The sequence below is a fragment of the Chenopodium quinoa genome, unplaced genomic scaffold (assembly GCF_001683475.1).
Source record: "Chenopodium quinoa cultivar QQ74 unplaced genomic scaffold, ASM168347v1, whole genome shotgun sequence".
In the NCBI taxonomy this organism is placed as follows: domain Eukaryota; kingdom Viridiplantae; phylum Streptophyta; class Magnoliopsida; order Caryophyllales; family Amaranthaceae; genus Chenopodium; species Chenopodium quinoa.
The window spans coordinates 6,670,872-6,688,476 of NW_018742914.1; the positions used below are offsets into that span (position 1 = coordinate 6,670,872).

Sequence of the window (17,605 nt, forward strand, 5' to 3'; positions counted from 1 at the left end):
GAAGCAATTTGATAGAACCTTTATGAAAAATAGGATGATTTAGTTACGTTTGAGGTTGGTGCACACCTTGTAATAGTTTGGGTCACACACAAGAGTGTGTCCCAAACTCCCAATGTAGTGAAATGTACTGAATTTATTTGCTTAGTCGTTTAACTTAGATTTAAATTAGAAGTGTATATGTAGCAGTGGCGGATCCAGGAATTGTACCTAGGGGGTTCGAATTTTATCAAACACCCAATGTCCGAATGCACGGATATAAATCGGGTATTCAAGTATAAAATAAAGTGTTTAAATCAATAACTATATACTAAAAGACACACCAACAATGACATGTGTCGTCTCCTGGTGTGTCTTTAATTTTTTTTTTGAAAAACGCTAATTAAGTAAAGTTTTAATGAGGTAAAAAAATTGACTAATAGGTCAATTGCCTTAATTGTAAAAAATTAATTATTGTCTAAATCTTTACTTTTAGAAAGAATTAAAAAATCAATCACAACACTAGGAAAAATATCATAAATTATAATACAATCCATAATAGTAATAAAAGATTAATATAAATTATTTTTCCAAGCTAATTATCTTAATAAACAATAACTACACACGAGTAATAAACATACCAGTAACTACATGATATATCGATTGATTACTAATAATTTTTTTTTAATATTTGTATAAGATATTGCCAAAACATAATTAAAACATACCGATATTCGTTTTTTTTTAAAAAAAAACCCTACATTCAATTAGAGTTCATAACAAGAAAAAGATTGAATAAAGAAATAATACATTATTCAAAAAATATAGATTAATATTGTAAATGGCTTGATTTGAGATAAAATAATATCGTGATTTTAGTAGTGAGTACAAAGGGAATTGAATTATTTCACGAGATAGATCTATAGCTTTAAAAATTTATTTAATTGAAAAGAAAATAACGGCATCCCACTAAAATATATAAATATAATTATATGATCAAATGCATAAAAGCTAATTGGATCTTCTGAGATTATTTCAATAAATATTTTGGTAGTTTATTTCACAATATTAGTAGACAATGTTTTTTACATTAACTAAAATAGTGTAAAATTGCTGAGTTGATATAATAATAAAAGTTACCGTGCGTGGCACGGGCTAACCTAGTAAATACCAATACACAAGTACACAACACTACAATAATTAAAAAAAATTGGTGATTTTTTAGATTTATTCCAAAAATGCTCCAAACTTTTTATGTGGTCACATACTACAATAATTAAAAATAAATAAAATTCAGGAGTACTAAACTGCCCAATTAAAGTTAACAATATAACAAAACAACAAACAAAAACTCACAAACAGCATATTCAGTATTAAATTAACATTATACAATTGAAAAACAATGTATAATTGACAATAATTCAATTCATTAATCAAACAACTACAACAAATAACAAATTTACACTTAAAAGAAAAAGATTAAAATTGAGAAATTCGAAGAGCTATGCTGCCATGGCGGATTTTCGATTAAAAAAAAAACAAAGAAAACAGGGAAGATGAAAATTGAGAAAAAAAAACTTAGAATGCATCTAATGTCTATACTAAGTCTCGAACACAAGACCTTTTGTCCAAAACTAATTAATCATCCAACTAAGCTGCGCGGTTAACTTGTTGTATGATTGTTTTGAATATTATTTATATAGTTTTTCTGTTAGTTTTTTTTAAAAACCCATTTTTTCCCGGATCTAACGGGGTTCAGTTGAACCCCTTGAACCCCCGCTAGATCCGCCACTGATATGTAGCTAATAGGTTTAATTATTGTTTATTGCAAAATACTTTTAGAGATGTTTTTAAGTTTAGATTTTGTCATATACGAAGTATCATTTTAGAAATATATTTTGAATGTGATTATGTGAATATTTTTGTTCATTCCAAATTAGGTGGCAATTCTTAATAGTTTGTCTATTTGGCCCGTAATGAAGTCACGTTCCAAGCTTTCAATATTTTTGACAATATGATAAGAAACATCAAAACAATTAAAAAAATGCCTTGTTTATTACGAAGTAGATTGTAAAATATGAATGGAAATCAAAGTAATAGTAGTATTTTAAAAGTGTAATGTGTTTGAGAGGAAACTGATGTGCTATTTAAATTAAGCTATTTCCAAAGAAAATTAAAAATAAAAAAATGCATTGCCTCTCTCCCATCTCTGTCTCTCATTCGTTGAGTCAAAAAAACTCTCATTCTCCTTCTTGGTCTGATGTTCAGAGAGTGAGGTTTTCCCTCAATAGTTGCATGATAAGAGAGCAGTCCTTTTAAATTTCTTCACCCATAGTATGTGGCTTCTTTAAATGCCTATTAATATATATAAATTTAGTGAATTATTAGATTCTCTACCACATGGAAATTGTCAAATTGAAGGCATCAGTATATAACCAATGTATAGCAATTAGCAACACCTAGGAATAAAATTGATTACATAAACAGACATACAAAAGCTAAGCTAAATTACGTGAAATACATTCAAGGTTCGCAAGACCTAATCTGATGGAATAAGTTGGTGGCAAATCTGTATGAGCAATTTCCTAGAAGCGTCAAATAATAAGCTTAATACCATACTTGCTACTTAAAATATAATAATATATGCCTACATATTTTTAAAAAATGCCTAAACCAAAACCACAATGGTGAAGAAATATCTTCAGAATTGCAGAGAACTCATGTACGTACGTAGAGCAAGAAGAACTACAAATTCTCATACGACACGAATTATATATATGCTTGTTTACACAAAATAAATTATCTAATTTGTCGAGTCTCAAGGGGATTGTTATGTACATCTTTAATAATTCTTGAACGAGACACATTGAAATATAAATGCATGCGATGGCGTGATATTAACTATCTTAATCCGTTTAAATTTAGGTGATACTTTTGTGACTTTCTTTACCATACATATTTAGTCACTCATAAAAATCTCAAAAACTAATTTTCAAAAGAAGTCATATCTTACTAATAAGTCCGTAACGAAAAGATCATCCTAATGATCGATCTCACAACTTCCTTTATATACACATATAATTAACTTCATGAGATGCAGAGATGGTCTAAGATACTTTTCCATGAATATGCATGCACTTTTACAAACTATATTGGTACATGCATATGCATGTTCAAGTATCTTGATAAAATCAACTTTAACCAACACGTGCATGGCAAATTGGCAATGGAAAACCAAAAAAAAATCCCACACTACTTGAGTTCAAAGTAAGATATAATCCAACATATTACTTGGGTTATAGATTGATTAAGTTTCTTATTTCCTTTAAACGTGGTACACATAATACTCACACTTGCACTTAGTAATTTATCCTCAAATATAAGTCTATACATTTCTTCTTGAACCAAAATGGATAAATTAAACGATGATTTTTGTCTCTGTTGAGCAAGCTCTACGAAGACACCAACGCCGGGCCTTAGCTTAGCAATACAAGTCCTAAAACAAACAATGTATATCAAATGGCACATAACAACCACATTGAAGCTAACACGGATATCAATTTGTAAGAATAAATGGAGGAGAGACAAGATATATATAAAGAAGCTCGATTGGGCCTCTAAACAATTTCAAGTTAGAGCTAATGTTTAGTGTAATGTTTAAATAAAAAGGTCAAATTTGATAAATGTAATATTAATCAACTCTCATGGATGTTTATAGCTTTTGGGTTCGACTTATGGATGTCAATAGTTGTTAGGTATGTTTTATGGATGCAGGAAGCTTTTGGTCTCACTAATGATGTACATAGATCTCCTTGTAGGAGACTAATTTCGGCTGTATTTTTGGCCTATTGCATAGGCTTATTTTGCTGCAACATCAATTTTCATTGTAATTATTATGGGATGTTTGATGTAAATATTAAGGCTATAGCCTTTTAATCTATATATCTTCTAGTTATGTTAAAAAAACATTAATCAACTTTGAACAATGAATCTCCTTATTTTAGTCAATTTGGTGCCCAATCTAACTACAATAAATTAAGAAGCTTTGTTTGTTATACTTACATCAAACCCTATATATCTCATATTCTGAACCTTGCATTTTTTACTGGTTATTCACCCACACAAATTGCCCAATATTCCACGAGGAACTAGAAATGGAGGAATGTTATGTATTTGTTGGTACATAACATGATAATTCGTAAATATTTTAAAAATTATTGTTAGTACCACTAAGATGTAAAATGCATCATTGTTATTACTATAATACATTAAATTGTTAAATTAGACTAAAGATTATTACAATGGTATATTTTTTAATCTAATATACGTACCACTAGGTTGTGAAATTATGTCATTGAAGTGCAATGGTATAATAGCAGTTGTAACAGTATTTAAATGACTATAGTGGTACAATAAAAACCTAAAAAATTAAAGTGATGTTATGTAATCTCATCACCTTTTTGTTGTACTAAGTTATCATTATTCCCCTATTATATACCAATAGGTACATAACTTTCCTCCCTTTAAAATGTCTCACTATTATACTATGGAACTTGACACACATCGTGTATTCGTGTATATACATCTTTCGCCACGTTAAACTCCTTGAACACATCTTTCCTTTTTATAATAAAAGGCCTCCCCTCTCTTCCAACTCTTGAACGAATAATGGGCACCTTTATAAGTTTCCATTCTCATCGTTACACAAAATCACTCATTTCTGTTGCTCACTTAAACTTAGCCCAAACCACCCTCAAACAAAGCCCCAACATTACAATCCAAATCAAGCCTAACTCCACACTCCAACACAAGCCTAAAACCGTACACTCTTCTCCATCCTCATTAGTCATTTTTTTAATTCTACTCCCTCTCCTCCTCTAGCCTAAACATATTTTAATTTGCCTACCACTAAACTAGAGGTAATCTTGGGCAAGCCGAGCTGAAAGGAAAAAAATAAGCCTAATATGTTGGGCTGGGCTAAAAAATGCTTGTCCAAAACCTATAAAACAACGTAATGCTCTTGTTTTACGTTTTTTTTTGGCTAATTTATAGCTTAATTTGTACTCTTAACTTCTTAAGAACTAAAATGACCTTCAAAATTTCACTTGAGTAATTTTCACAGCTAAAAAATAACTACATGCAAATTGACAAATTTGTTAACATATAGGAAAAATTGTCAAAAATAATACAAACTTTGAGTAATCTGTCAAAAACAAATCAAACTTTTAATTATTTTTGAATAATACAAACTTTGAGGGTTACCCGCTTTAAACAAGTTAAAACCTATTAGTTACCTCATGAATAAGTTATATGGAACACGTGACATTGTATTATTTTTTTAAAACTATTGAACAACTTTATAAGATATAAAAAAAATAACCGGTTAAATAAGTTATAGGTAAAATATCTTGTTTAAAGCATATATTCCTTAAAGTTTGTATTATTTAGTAATAATTAAAAATTTGACTTGTTTTTAGTGGATCGCTCAAAGTTTGTATTATTTTTGACGATTTTTCCTAACATATAAGACGAGCATTTATGTTATTATTTTTGCCAAATCCAAGTGCAATTCGGTTTATTAAGATCTGAAATGACCCCAAAAATTTAACAGAAATATTTTTAGCATGTAAATAATAGAGAAATAAAATTTAATAGTTGACCACTGATGAAAACCTAATGAAAAAAGATTACTAGTAATTTTTTTTTTATGCTTTTGATAAAAGTAAAATAAAATGAAAAAGAATTTTATATTGCAAAGGTTCTTCAATATTATTTTAATAATCAATTATAACATACACTTGCTTTTCATGCTTACAACAAATCCGGGTTAAAACAGAAATCTTATATTTCATGTAACATTATGTAGTTACATACATTAACACACAACAATGCTTATCTAATACATAGTACTCCGTACATATTAATTCAATTCGACACTCAACCCCACCCCATCCCTAAATGAGAGGGGTAGGGTTAGGGTTAGAGTAATACAAGAGAACATTAATGATAATTCATGAAAAGATGGCATGGCATCAATAATTAATTAATTAATTAATTTTCTGTAGGAAATGCCTCAATAATTGAAACAAACGCAGGAATTGTGATGATGTTGTAATGAGCAAAGCCAGCTTCCTTTAAAAGTTTGTTCCACTCATGTTGCGTCCTCTCTTTGCCACCAACACAAAGTGCCATCATCAATAAATCACAACCTAACTTTGTTTCATAAAAAAGGCCTCTACCTTCCGGATTTAGAACTATGTCTACTATAATCACCTTTCCTTTGTTTTTGGATACGGCCTTTTGGCAGTTCTTCAAAATCTTGATGCAATCATCATCTCCCCAATCATGCAAAACGGACTGCATCAATTAAGAAAGAAATAAGTTATACAATATTTTAATGAAATAACGGTACAATATCACTCAAACTAAAATACAAATATGATTGGAAGGCTTAGGACTGACTTCCATATTTATTAAGTTATAACTTATAAGTTGTTAAATACGAGTCTAGGTCACACTCTTTTTTAAAAGAGAAAGTTCATTCGCTTTATCTATCTAAAGAATTAACTAGAAACTAAATGGTAAGTAGTCGAAATATATCAAAATAGCTTATAAAGTGTGTTTCCCTTTCCTCTGTTATCGATAAGGGACATTCATAGCTATGCTTCAACAAACTAGGAGTTGCGACTAATATAGGCTAGTGGAATCACAATGAGTTTTAAGAGTGTACCTTGATAAAGACGGTGTCGGCCGAAGGGATCTCCTTGAACATGTCACCACCAAACATGGGTGATACCTTGAAATCGAGGGGCGGTCGCAACAACATGAGGCTGATCAAAATTGATTCCTTTAATATGTGGGTGAGCCTCGACAATATTTGCCATAGCTTTCCCAATACCACCACCAACATCAACTAGGGTTCCTTCAAGTTTACTAAACCCTTCCTTATACCCACTTAAAATAGCGTCCAATATAGTCTTAGTAACGGATACCATTCCTGTATTAAAAAGCTTATTGAACTCATCATCCTTAGATCCCTTCTCCCAAATACTTTCACCGTAGGCTTTCTCGAAAGCGGTCCCACCTTCCTTGATCGAACGACCTATCTCTTGCCACGGGGCCATCATCGACGGGTGGGTGAAGGTGAGAAACATAGGAGCAAGGCTCAACTCATTATCATGTAAAAGCCATCTAGATGTAGGAGTAAGACCATACAAAGCCTCTCCTTCATCTTTTGATGTCGGTTTTCGATTGTAATCAACGGTGAAGATGTTGTTCCATGCTAGTAGTTGCATGAGACGTGCAAGACATGGTACATCAGGAGATGCAGACTCTAGCTTCGAAGCTAGGTGTGACAAGCTCATTGGTTGGCCGTGGGAGTGTATGATATCGGCTATTCGGAGCTCCACGGCCGATTTTATCGCTAGCGAATGGACGAAGCCAAACAAGTGATTGAACACTTGAGCTTGGCCTTCAAGGAGCTCATTAGCATCCTCGTTAACAATGTTTGTGTTTAAGTTGCTCATCTCTCTCTTTTTCTACTCTTATTATTCTTTAACTTGGCTTTTTTTTTAGCAGATGTGTATAAATTATGGAGAAGTCTGTACATTATTTATAGGACAATCTTGCTAACAATATGATGAGTTCAAGCTAGATACATCTTTTTAATGAATTAAAATATAGTAATAATAAAATCAATATGAAGAATTGCATGGATGAAGTTGATAATTAAATAATTCAGTATAATGATTTGGTTAGAATTTTCTAAACTAGTACTGCTTCGAAAATATAAAATTAATCATTCACTTTAACGTTGCAAATATTAATAATATGATAATAGTGCAATTATAATGTGATAGTACTGTACAAATCAGTATTCTAGAATGGAAAGGATAATACATGCATAATTGCATAAATTGATGTTAAATCAAGATTGGAGTGCGCCTTGTACAATAACGTCTTGGTACAAAGATTTTATAATATTAAACAACAAATTATTGTTTTCTTTTGTTTTTGAAGAACAAATTATTGTTTTCTAATACGGCTGCTTGTTCAACGAGGCAACGTTTAATTGTTATTTTTTGTTTTTATTATTGTTTATTGATTTATGTTTTTCTGATGAGACGTCTAATTGAATTCGCTAACGTTATAGTTTGGTCACACCATGTGGTTAACCATTATTGAATTCACTAACTTTTATATGTGATTGGTCACACCGTGTGGTCAACCATCATATGATTACCTGATTAGTTTTATGGGGTTTACTCGTTTAGGGTTATAGACTTATAAGAGTTACTTAGTAATAGAAGGATTACTTTTTTTTTATTATTTGACAAATAAAAAGGTTCGTTTGTAAGTATTGTAAGTGTTACATACTTTGTTATTTAAGGGTTATTCACTAAGGGGTCGTTTGGTTGGGAGTATTTAGGAAAGGGAATGGGAATCAATTGGCCCGATTCCCTTTGTTGATGTTTGTTTAGCACTTTCTTTCATTCCCTTTACCCCCTCCATTCCCCAAATTCCTTCTAAGTCCATTCCCCACCCCCCCCCCTAATTATTTCTATTCCATTCCCTAGCCACCCCAACACCACCACATCACCACCTTTACACCTACCAACACCACCGGAAACCAGCCCACCTACGTACCTGACCATCGCCGACCCTACCCCGACCACTGCTGCCCCACCCCCGATCCTCGCCGCCCTCCCCTTCCCCGCAAAAGCAACCACAACCCCCGCAAAAACAACCACAACCCCCACAAAAATAACCACCACCACCCACCCAGCCCTTCCTATCGCCGTTAAACCGCCGCCTAGCCCTCCCAAAGCCCCGCCCTGCCCCTTCCCGTCGTTGCCCTTCCCCTCTCCCCGCAAATCTGCCCCTCCCCCATAAAACGTCCCATAACCACCGCAAAACCCTAAAAACTCTTCTCCCTCCCCTTAAAGTCGTCAGCCGCCTCTCCCACCACCCTCGAAATCCGTGGGGGAAGGGTTGTCGACGGTTTTTATGGTGAGGGAGAATGGTTTCTAGGGTTCATTCGTGGTTGAGGTAAGTTTTACGGGGCTGAGGGAGGATTTGCGAGGGGCGGGGACGGCCGGCGAAGGGAGGCGTACGGTGAGGGAGCAGCGGCGAGGGGTTTGATGGCTGGGTGGTGGCTGGAAATGGTGGAGAGTGAAAGTGTAGGTGGCTGTGTGGTGGTGGTGTGGTGGTGGGACTCATTCTCTTTGTTGTAAAACAAACATCATACACAATTTTAGGTAATTTCATTCCATTTCTTGTCTTTCCCTTTGTTCATTCCATTCCGATTACCCTGTGCGAACCAAATGGCCCCTAAGTTTATTAAGGAGTTACTCTGTTAGTATAATTGGGGATACTACGTACTCCCTTTTTTTTTACAAGCTACACAGAGTGGTCGCATAAAGAATGTGCTGCTAACTAATATTTTTTTTATGCACAATCAGCGTGTTTTGTGTGTGGATGATCGCACTATGTGGCTGCTTAGAACAAAGTAACCTATATAACATTCATCGAGTAAACCCTATAATACTAATTGGGTAACCCCTATAACATTATTTATGATTAATGTTATGGTTAACTTAATATAAAAAAATCATGATTATCAATGATAATAAATTTTGTTACGCAATTCACCAAAGAAAAAAAATTAAAAACAAAGAGAATTTCTTTTTTTTTTCTAGGAATTGAAAACAGAGAGTATATTTTAATTTTTTTTGAAAAACTATTAAGAGTATATTTTATTGATACTTAATAGAGATACCCCGATTAAATAAATTAAAGCAAATTAAAGAAAATATTCGTGTGAAATTAAATATATCACTCTTATAAAACATACCTTAAAAGAAAAATTTAGGAAGTCCTATGGTTTTTTTGTTTTTTTTTTTTGAAGATATGAATGTAAATTTTTCAATATAAACAAATTACATTATTAAAGTTTTAATTGCAAATATGAGACATACCAAAATGAAATATTTTTAACTATCTTGCTAAAAAAAATAAAAAAATAAAACTCTCTTAGGCCTGTTTTCATCATTGACTGAACTTATCTGAACTGAACTGAACTAAACTGAACTAAACTGAACTGAACTGAACTTAATATTTTATAAGAGAAGGAAATTAGGAGCTGAACTAAACTGAATAGCACTGAACTAAACTGAGCTTAACTGAACTGAACTGAATTTCAACGTATGAGAACGGAACCTTAGTATCAAAGTAAGATATAAAGACATAATAATGGGAGAAGCTATAAAACGATCTTATCACCAAAAATAAAATCTCTAAATCTAACACTCTTGTGAAGTACTCCCTCCGTTTCAGAATGATGTTTCTGCTTACGTTAATCGATGCACGTTTTTTTTCAATTTTTGACCGCAAATATCTTTAATCTCACACTAAAAATAAAAGTTAGATATTAATAATATACTCATCAAGATGAATCAAACGAGATCCCACATGATTTTATTTGTTCTTATATAATGAGATAAATTTATTAGAATATTCTATCATACTCCCTCCATTTTTTAATACTTGCTCCATTTCTCCATGCGTGGAGTTTTAGGAGAAATTGGAGAAAGTAATAAAATATGGAGGTAGTGGGGTAGTTGAGAGAATAAAAACTTGTAAAAAGCAAAAGTAATGGAAGAGTAGGAAAAAAGAGAGTATTATGTTGGGTCCATTAAGTGTGAGAAATGATTTAAATATTGTAAAAACTTTCCAAAAAAGAAAATGGAGCAAGTATTTAAAAATAGCCGGAAAAGGAAAGCAGAGCAAATATTTAAAAACGGAGGGAGTATTTTTTAAAAGTAAAAAATTCCAAACAATAACATCATTGTGGAATGGAAGGAAAATTTTAAGACCCTATAGCAGTAATAGCACTAAGCTTCATCGATATTTAAGTAGTAAAATAGAAGTTATATACCTAGTATAATGTTTTGAAAATTTTGTGTAGAATTACCCTAAAGATAGGGTCATTTGTGAACAACTACCCATTTTTTTTATTTGTTTAGAACTACTCACAAGTTTAAAAACATTTTGATAGCACTACCCATTAACATTTTTCGTCCAATTAAGACATTATCGGAGCCCAATTTTTTCACTATTTCCACCCAATTAACTCTCCTAATTTGTATAAAAGTTTTAATTTACCTTAATTAACCTAATTAAGGTTTTAATTAGAATTCATTTTAGGGTTCATGAGTTTAGTATTATTTGGGAATTTTGAATTCTAAGGTTTGGGGGTTTAATTGAATTGGAGTTTTTGCTTATTTAAGCATTAATTGGCCATTGTAATTGATAAAAGTGAAAAATATAGCCAAAATAACGTTTTAATTGGACGAAAAATGTTAGTGGGTAGTGCTACCCAAACGTTTCCAAACTTGCCGATAGTTCTAAACAAATAAAAAAAAATTGGGTAACTGTTCACAAATGACCCTATCTTTAGGGTAGTTTTACACAAAATTTCTTAATGTTTTTCATAGCTTTTTTGATGCAGCAGGCCACACGATGTGGCCTGCTGCCAAGTCGGTAAAAATAACGGATTATGCGCGCATAACGGGGTTACTGTTTCATTCGTATAACGGAGTTACTGGTTTTGTCAGGGTTACTTGTATTTTTTTTTTTCAGAGGTTAGTTGTATTTTTTTTCAGAGGTTAGTTGTATTTTTTTTTTCAGGGGTTACTTGTATGGATTACTTATTCAGAGGTTACATGTATTATTCAGGGTTACTTGTATTATTCAGGGTTACTTGTATTTTTTTAGGGGTTACTTGTATGGATTATTTATTTAGGGGTTACTTGTATTTTTTTTTTCAGGGGTTACTTGTATTTTTTTTTTTTTTTCAAGGTTACTTGTATTTTTTTTCAAGGATTACTTCTATGGATTACTCATTCAGGGGTTACTTGTATTTTTTTTTCAAGAGTTACTTGTATTTTTTTTTCAAGAGTTACTTGTATTTCTTTTTTTAAGGGTTACCTGTATTATTTTTTTTTCAGGGGTTACTTGTATAGATTAATTCAAGGGTTACTTGTATGAGTTACTTATTCAAGGGTTACTTGTATGAGTTACTTATTCGACATGGGTTACTTATATGAGTTACTTCAAAGGTTACTAGTATGAATTACTTATTCAAGGGTTACTTGTATAAATTACTTATTTAAGGGCTACTTGTCATTTATTCAAGGGTTGCTTGTAAGCCCCATACCAAACCAGTAACACCCTACAAGTAACCCTTGAGCAAAACTAGTAACACCTTACAAGTAACCCCTAACCAAACTAGTAACACCCTACAAGTAACCCTTGAGAAAAAATAGTAACACCCTACAAGTAACCCCTAACCAAACCAGTAACACCCTACAAATAACCCTTGACCAAAACCAGTAACACCCTACAAGTAACCCCTTACCAAAATCACTAACACCCTACAAGTAACCTACCCCTGACCAAACCAGTAACACCCTCACTAAACCAGTAACACCTAACATGTAACCCCTGACCAAACCAGTAACACCCTACAAGTACCCCTGACTAAACTAGTAACACCCTACAATTTTTGACGTAGAATATTTGATCTAAGATTCCACGAAGAAAACGAGCTCACATTTCTTTGGTTCTCATCGATTTCACTACTTCAAATGTTGTTGATGATCTTAAGGAAAATTAATCACAATTTTTCACAGCAATTTGACACCCAATTTCTACAATTTTGGGCTTAAATTGCAGCAATTTGGCAAAGAGGAGAGAGAAAATGGGTGGAGTAGAGATATGGTTGTTGGTGATGTGTGGTTTGGGTTGTAGATGAAGCTAAGAAAAGTGGAGAGAGAAAATGGGTGGAGTAGAGATATGGTTGTTGGTGATGTGTGGTTTGGCTTGGAGAAGAAGATAAGAAAAGAGAAGAGAGAAGAGTTGTGGTATTTAAAAAAAAAAGAAAAAAAAATTTGTGGTTGGCCACACCGTGTGGCCAGCCACATACAAAAATTTGTGAATACTGATAGATTATGTTTGTGTTTTTAATTAAATAGAGATATGGTTTGATTAGGGCTGGAGTATAAATAAAGATACAAGAAATATAATTTCAAACCGGCTTTTCTCAAGATGTTGTTCAAAGCAACGTTTTCGAATGAGCGGTTTCATTTTATATATTGATTGCTCTTTAGAAAATAGGATCTTGCTAACGAACGCCCCCGGGCGTTGGATAAGCATTTAAAATCTTACTTAAAGTGGTATTAATTTGGGAAAGCATGACAAAATCACGTGTCGATCGGTGTAATTAATGTTAATTTTAATTTAGTCTTTCTACTTCTAACTAACTTATTGTTAGCATTTGCCTAGAAAATATGGAGCGAAAATAGCATTTTGACTTAACAAAACATCTAAACTAACCCCAATCCGCTCATTTACACCCAAAATACCCTCTAATTAAACAAGGCCAAAGTTTTGTCATAGGTTGCCTCTTTAGTTTTTAAGCGAAGATTTATGCAAATTCTATCATGTTCAAATTATTTTCACTTATCAATAAAAAATTAAAAATATAAGTTCATATAATTAAGGGTTAATAATTCTAAAAAATCATGAAAAATATAAGTGTAGATAAATTATTGAGAAATAAAGGTTACACATATCTATACAAAATATATAGGTAGAACTGTAGAAGAGTGCAAACCCTAAATCCTCAATTTATATTCATTAAAATTATTTCACATATCCTAATGTATATTGAAAAAATTTCCCACACAACCTTCATTTACTATCTTTAAATTGAGAGGACACAAAATAACTTCAGCTTCTCCTACCTAGATTGTCTTTCTTTCATTCTTTGCAAATTGAATAGTTTTAGTGCATTAAAATAAATACATTCTAGTAAAGAAAATCGTGTTGATAGAACACACATGTATTGTGCTTTTATAGTATTATACAGTTTCTCATGTGTAATTTTATTTTAACGTATGATATGTTATCAAGATTATGCAAGTACCCTATTATGTTAATCACTAGATAACACAATGAAGTTCGAAGCTTAACTCTATCTAAAACTCATACTAATATATCATTTCGAGACAGATGACGTATAATTACAATAAATTTATGGTGATGTCGGCATGTATGATAAGAATGGGAAACTATTGTAAAACGAGTAAACAACATGAAGTGTCTAAACCCACCTTAAGATTTGCCTACCACTATAGAAAGGGCATGACCATTTATATATCATCATTAAAATGTTTGACAAAATAGTAATCAATAATTCAGCTCTCATTCTAGTATTTTGGTATTTTTGGAAAACCTACCACTAGATTCTTCGTAATGTACACATGGTAAGCCCTTAAACTTCCCCTTAAAAATTTACCACTATTTAACTTAGTGCATAGCACTATACATTGTTGAAATTGCTAATCTAGTAACTATATAGCACGTACCATCCCATATCTTAGTGCTTAGCACTAAATATGGGAGGGTTTATTTTAACGAATACGCACTATAAATGGATGAAATTATATCTATTTAGTAATTAGAACATACACGTGGCACTTCAAAACTTTGTCAACCCATAGCTTCATTGACATTATTTATAGATTTGTGTGGGACCTAGTTTAACACGTACTTATGCATGTTCATACTATAACCTTATCTACGTCTCACTATAAATAAGGAGCTCTTGGTTAAGAATCAAGTGTAAAACTAAGCTTTTCTTCTTGCTAGTCACTTCTACATACATTAATTTAAGTTGAAGGAAAGAGAGGATAATAAGCTTAGAAAGAGAGTTATATACATTGTGTTATTGAAATAAACACTCAATCACATAGTTGATACTTTGAAGTGTAATAATCTTGAGAGAGAAAAAAAATAGTAATGGGGAGGGTTTCGTTGTATCTTAACATGCTAGTTGTACTATTATGTATGCATTTTTTGCTTATTGAAATAGTACAAGGAAGAATGGCAAGGGAAGATATTATTCTAAGGAATGAACACAATAGATATGGAGATCATGTAGGAGTATGTGTTGGTAGTGATGGGAAAACAGATGGATGTGGTTACGTAGGTGAAAGTGGTGGTGGAAGTAGAAGAGAAAAAGGTGGAGGAGGAGGTGGAGGATTAGGAAGTGGTGCAGGTGGAGGTTTTGGAGCTGGAGGCGAAGTTGGAGGTGATATTGGTGGAGGCGCAGGTGGGGGTGTTGGTGTTGGAGGTGGAGTAGGTGGTGGTGCTGGAGGCGGAATCGGTGGTGGTGGAGGAGGTGGAGGGCAAGGAGGTGGAAGAGGTGGTGGCGGAGGGGGTGGAGGAAGTTTTGGAGGAGGTGGTAGTGGTTCTGGAGGTGGAGGGGTCGGTGCTGGTGGCAGAATTGGAGGTGGGGGAAGTGTTGGAGCTGGAGGCGGGGTTGGTGGTGGAATTGGAGTAGGAGGAGGAATTGGAGCTGGTGGAGGTGTTGGAGGCGGTGGTGGACGAGGAGGTGGTGGTGGCGGGGGACAAGGAGGTGGTGGTGGACGAGGAGGTGGTGGTGGCGGGGGACAAGGAGGTGGTGGCGGTGGAGGAGGTGCTGGTGCTGGTGGTGGATTTGGAGCTGGTGGGAGTGTTGGAGGTGGAGGTGGAGTTGGTGGTGGTGGAAGAGGTGGTGGTGGTGGAGGTATTGGTGCTGGAGGGGGAGTTGGGGTAGGTGGCGGTGGAGGCGTTGGAGGTGGAGCTGGTGGTGGTGGTGGAGGTATTGGTGCTGGAGGGGGAGCTGGTGGGGGAGTTAGGGCAGGTGGCGGTGGAGGCATTGGAGGTGGAGCTGGTGGTGGTGGAAGAGGTGGTGGTGGTGGAGGTATTGGTGCTGGAGGGGGAGCTGGAGCTGGTGGGGGAGTTGGGGTAGGTGGCGGTGGAGGTGGAGTTGGTGGTGGTGGAAGAGGTGGTGGTGGTGGAGGTATTGGTGCTGGAGGGGGAGTTGGTGGAGGAGTTGGGGTAGGTGGCAGTGTTGGAGGTGGAGGTGTTGGAGTAGGAGGTGGAGCTGGTGGACGAGGAGGTGGAAGAGGTAGTGGCGGTGGAGGTGGAGGCATTGGTGCAGGTGGTGGTGGAGGTATTGGTGCGGGTGGTGGAATTGGTGGGGGTGTTGGCGCTGGAGGCGGAATAGGCGGGGGAATTGGAGGAGGTGCAGGTGTAGGAGGTGGTGCTAGAGCTGGAGGTGGCGGTGGTGGAAGAGGTAGAGGTGGAGGAGGTGGCAGTGGAGGAGTTGGCGGCGGCGCTGGGGTAGGAGCTGGTGGAAGTGTTGGGGCTGGAGGTGGTGGTGGAGGATCTGGTGGTTTAGGGGGTGGAGGTGGAGGTGGTGTTGGGGGAGGAGGTGGTGTTGGGGCCGGGGGTAGTATCGGTGTCGGAGGTGGTGTTGGAGCTGGGGGTGGTGTAGGAGGTGGAGGAGTTGGAGGCAGTGGTGGAGGATCTGGTGGTTTAGGGGGTGGAGGTGGAGTTGGCGGTGGTGTTGGAGCTGGAGGTGGGGTTGGGGCTGGGGGTAGTATCGGGGTCGGAGGTGGTGTCAGTGCTGGAGGTAGTGTAGGTGGTGGTGGTGGAGGAGGTGTTGGGGTCGGTGGTGGTGGTGGTGGCGGTGTTGGAGGAGGAGGCGGTGTTGGTGGAGGTGTTATGTCTAGGGGTAGAAATAGCCACAAAAATGTCGAAGAAGTTAATCCATAAGTGTTGTTATTGCCACGTGTTGAGTTACTACACGTAGCCTTGTCATAGTATTGAGTTACTATACATACCTGATTGTATGTATAAATAAATAATTATATAAATAAATATGGCATACAAGGCAAATTAGATAAAAGTGTTATACTATGTACAATTATTTACACCTTTATCTTTAGCTATTTCAATTATATCATCATATTTCATATGTGTTCATCCTTTACATTATTTTAAATTTTTTTAAAAAAATACTAGATAGCACTTTCTAACAGACTAACATAATTCATTAAACTTCTTCCCTCCAATTTAAAAAATACGAAATATCAATGTATTGTGGTTGATTCAGGATTTTATGGATGATAGGTTATCAATTCACCACGCACCGTCCATCAATGATAATACAAACTACAAAGTATCAATCAATAATAATACAAAATAAAAATCAATACATCACAAAGAGTCATTCTAAGAATAATACGAAGTAAGTATTACCACCTTCGTTTCTTTTTAAATATTTTTTTTTAGGATCGAAAATAAGCAAAAAAATAAAAATAAAAATATTGTTTGTACTTTGAATCCAATCTGAGTGTATATAAAATCTAAATCTTCATTTTGATATTATGCTAATTGTTAGAGATAAAGTTAGAAATATTATTTACCATTATTTATACACCATATGAAAGATATTATTGGGTGTAACTGTATATAACTATACAAGAATCAATCTCTTTAATGTGATATTATGCAAAAAAAAAAAAAAAAAAAAATTGCATCTATAACATATTGTTTTTTATATAGTTTGGGTCATTAGGTTGGGCTTGATACTTTGACTGGGTCTTTTTGAATTTGACTTAATTAGATAAAAACTAGATGAAGCCCGTGCGATGTACGGTTTGTTTGATTTTTTTTAAAATAATTTTTTTTTGTATTAATGTGCTAAAATTTGTTATATATTTAGATAAAATTCCTA

General features: G+C 34.6%; 1 protein-coding gene and 1 pseudogene across 1 annotated transcript; one reads left to right on the forward strand and one right to left on the reverse strand.

Annotated features, from left to right (window-relative positions):
• Positions 1-5,739: 5,739 nt before the first annotated feature.
• On the reverse strand, positions 5,740-7,540 carry LOC110727785 (annotated as a pseudogene).
• Positions 7,541-14,922: 7,382 nt separating this feature from the next.
• On the forward strand, positions 14,923-16,641 carry LOC110727701 (glycine-rich cell wall structural protein 1-like). The gene is made up of 3 exons (XM_021907281.1): positions 14,923-15,433; positions 15,593-16,255; positions 16,361-16,641. The coding sequence occupies exons 1-3, from the start codon at positions 14,923-14,925 to the stop codon at positions 16,639-16,641; spliced, it is 1,455 nt and encodes a 484-aa protein (XP_021762973.1).
• Positions 16,642-17,605: the final 964 nt, after the last annotated feature.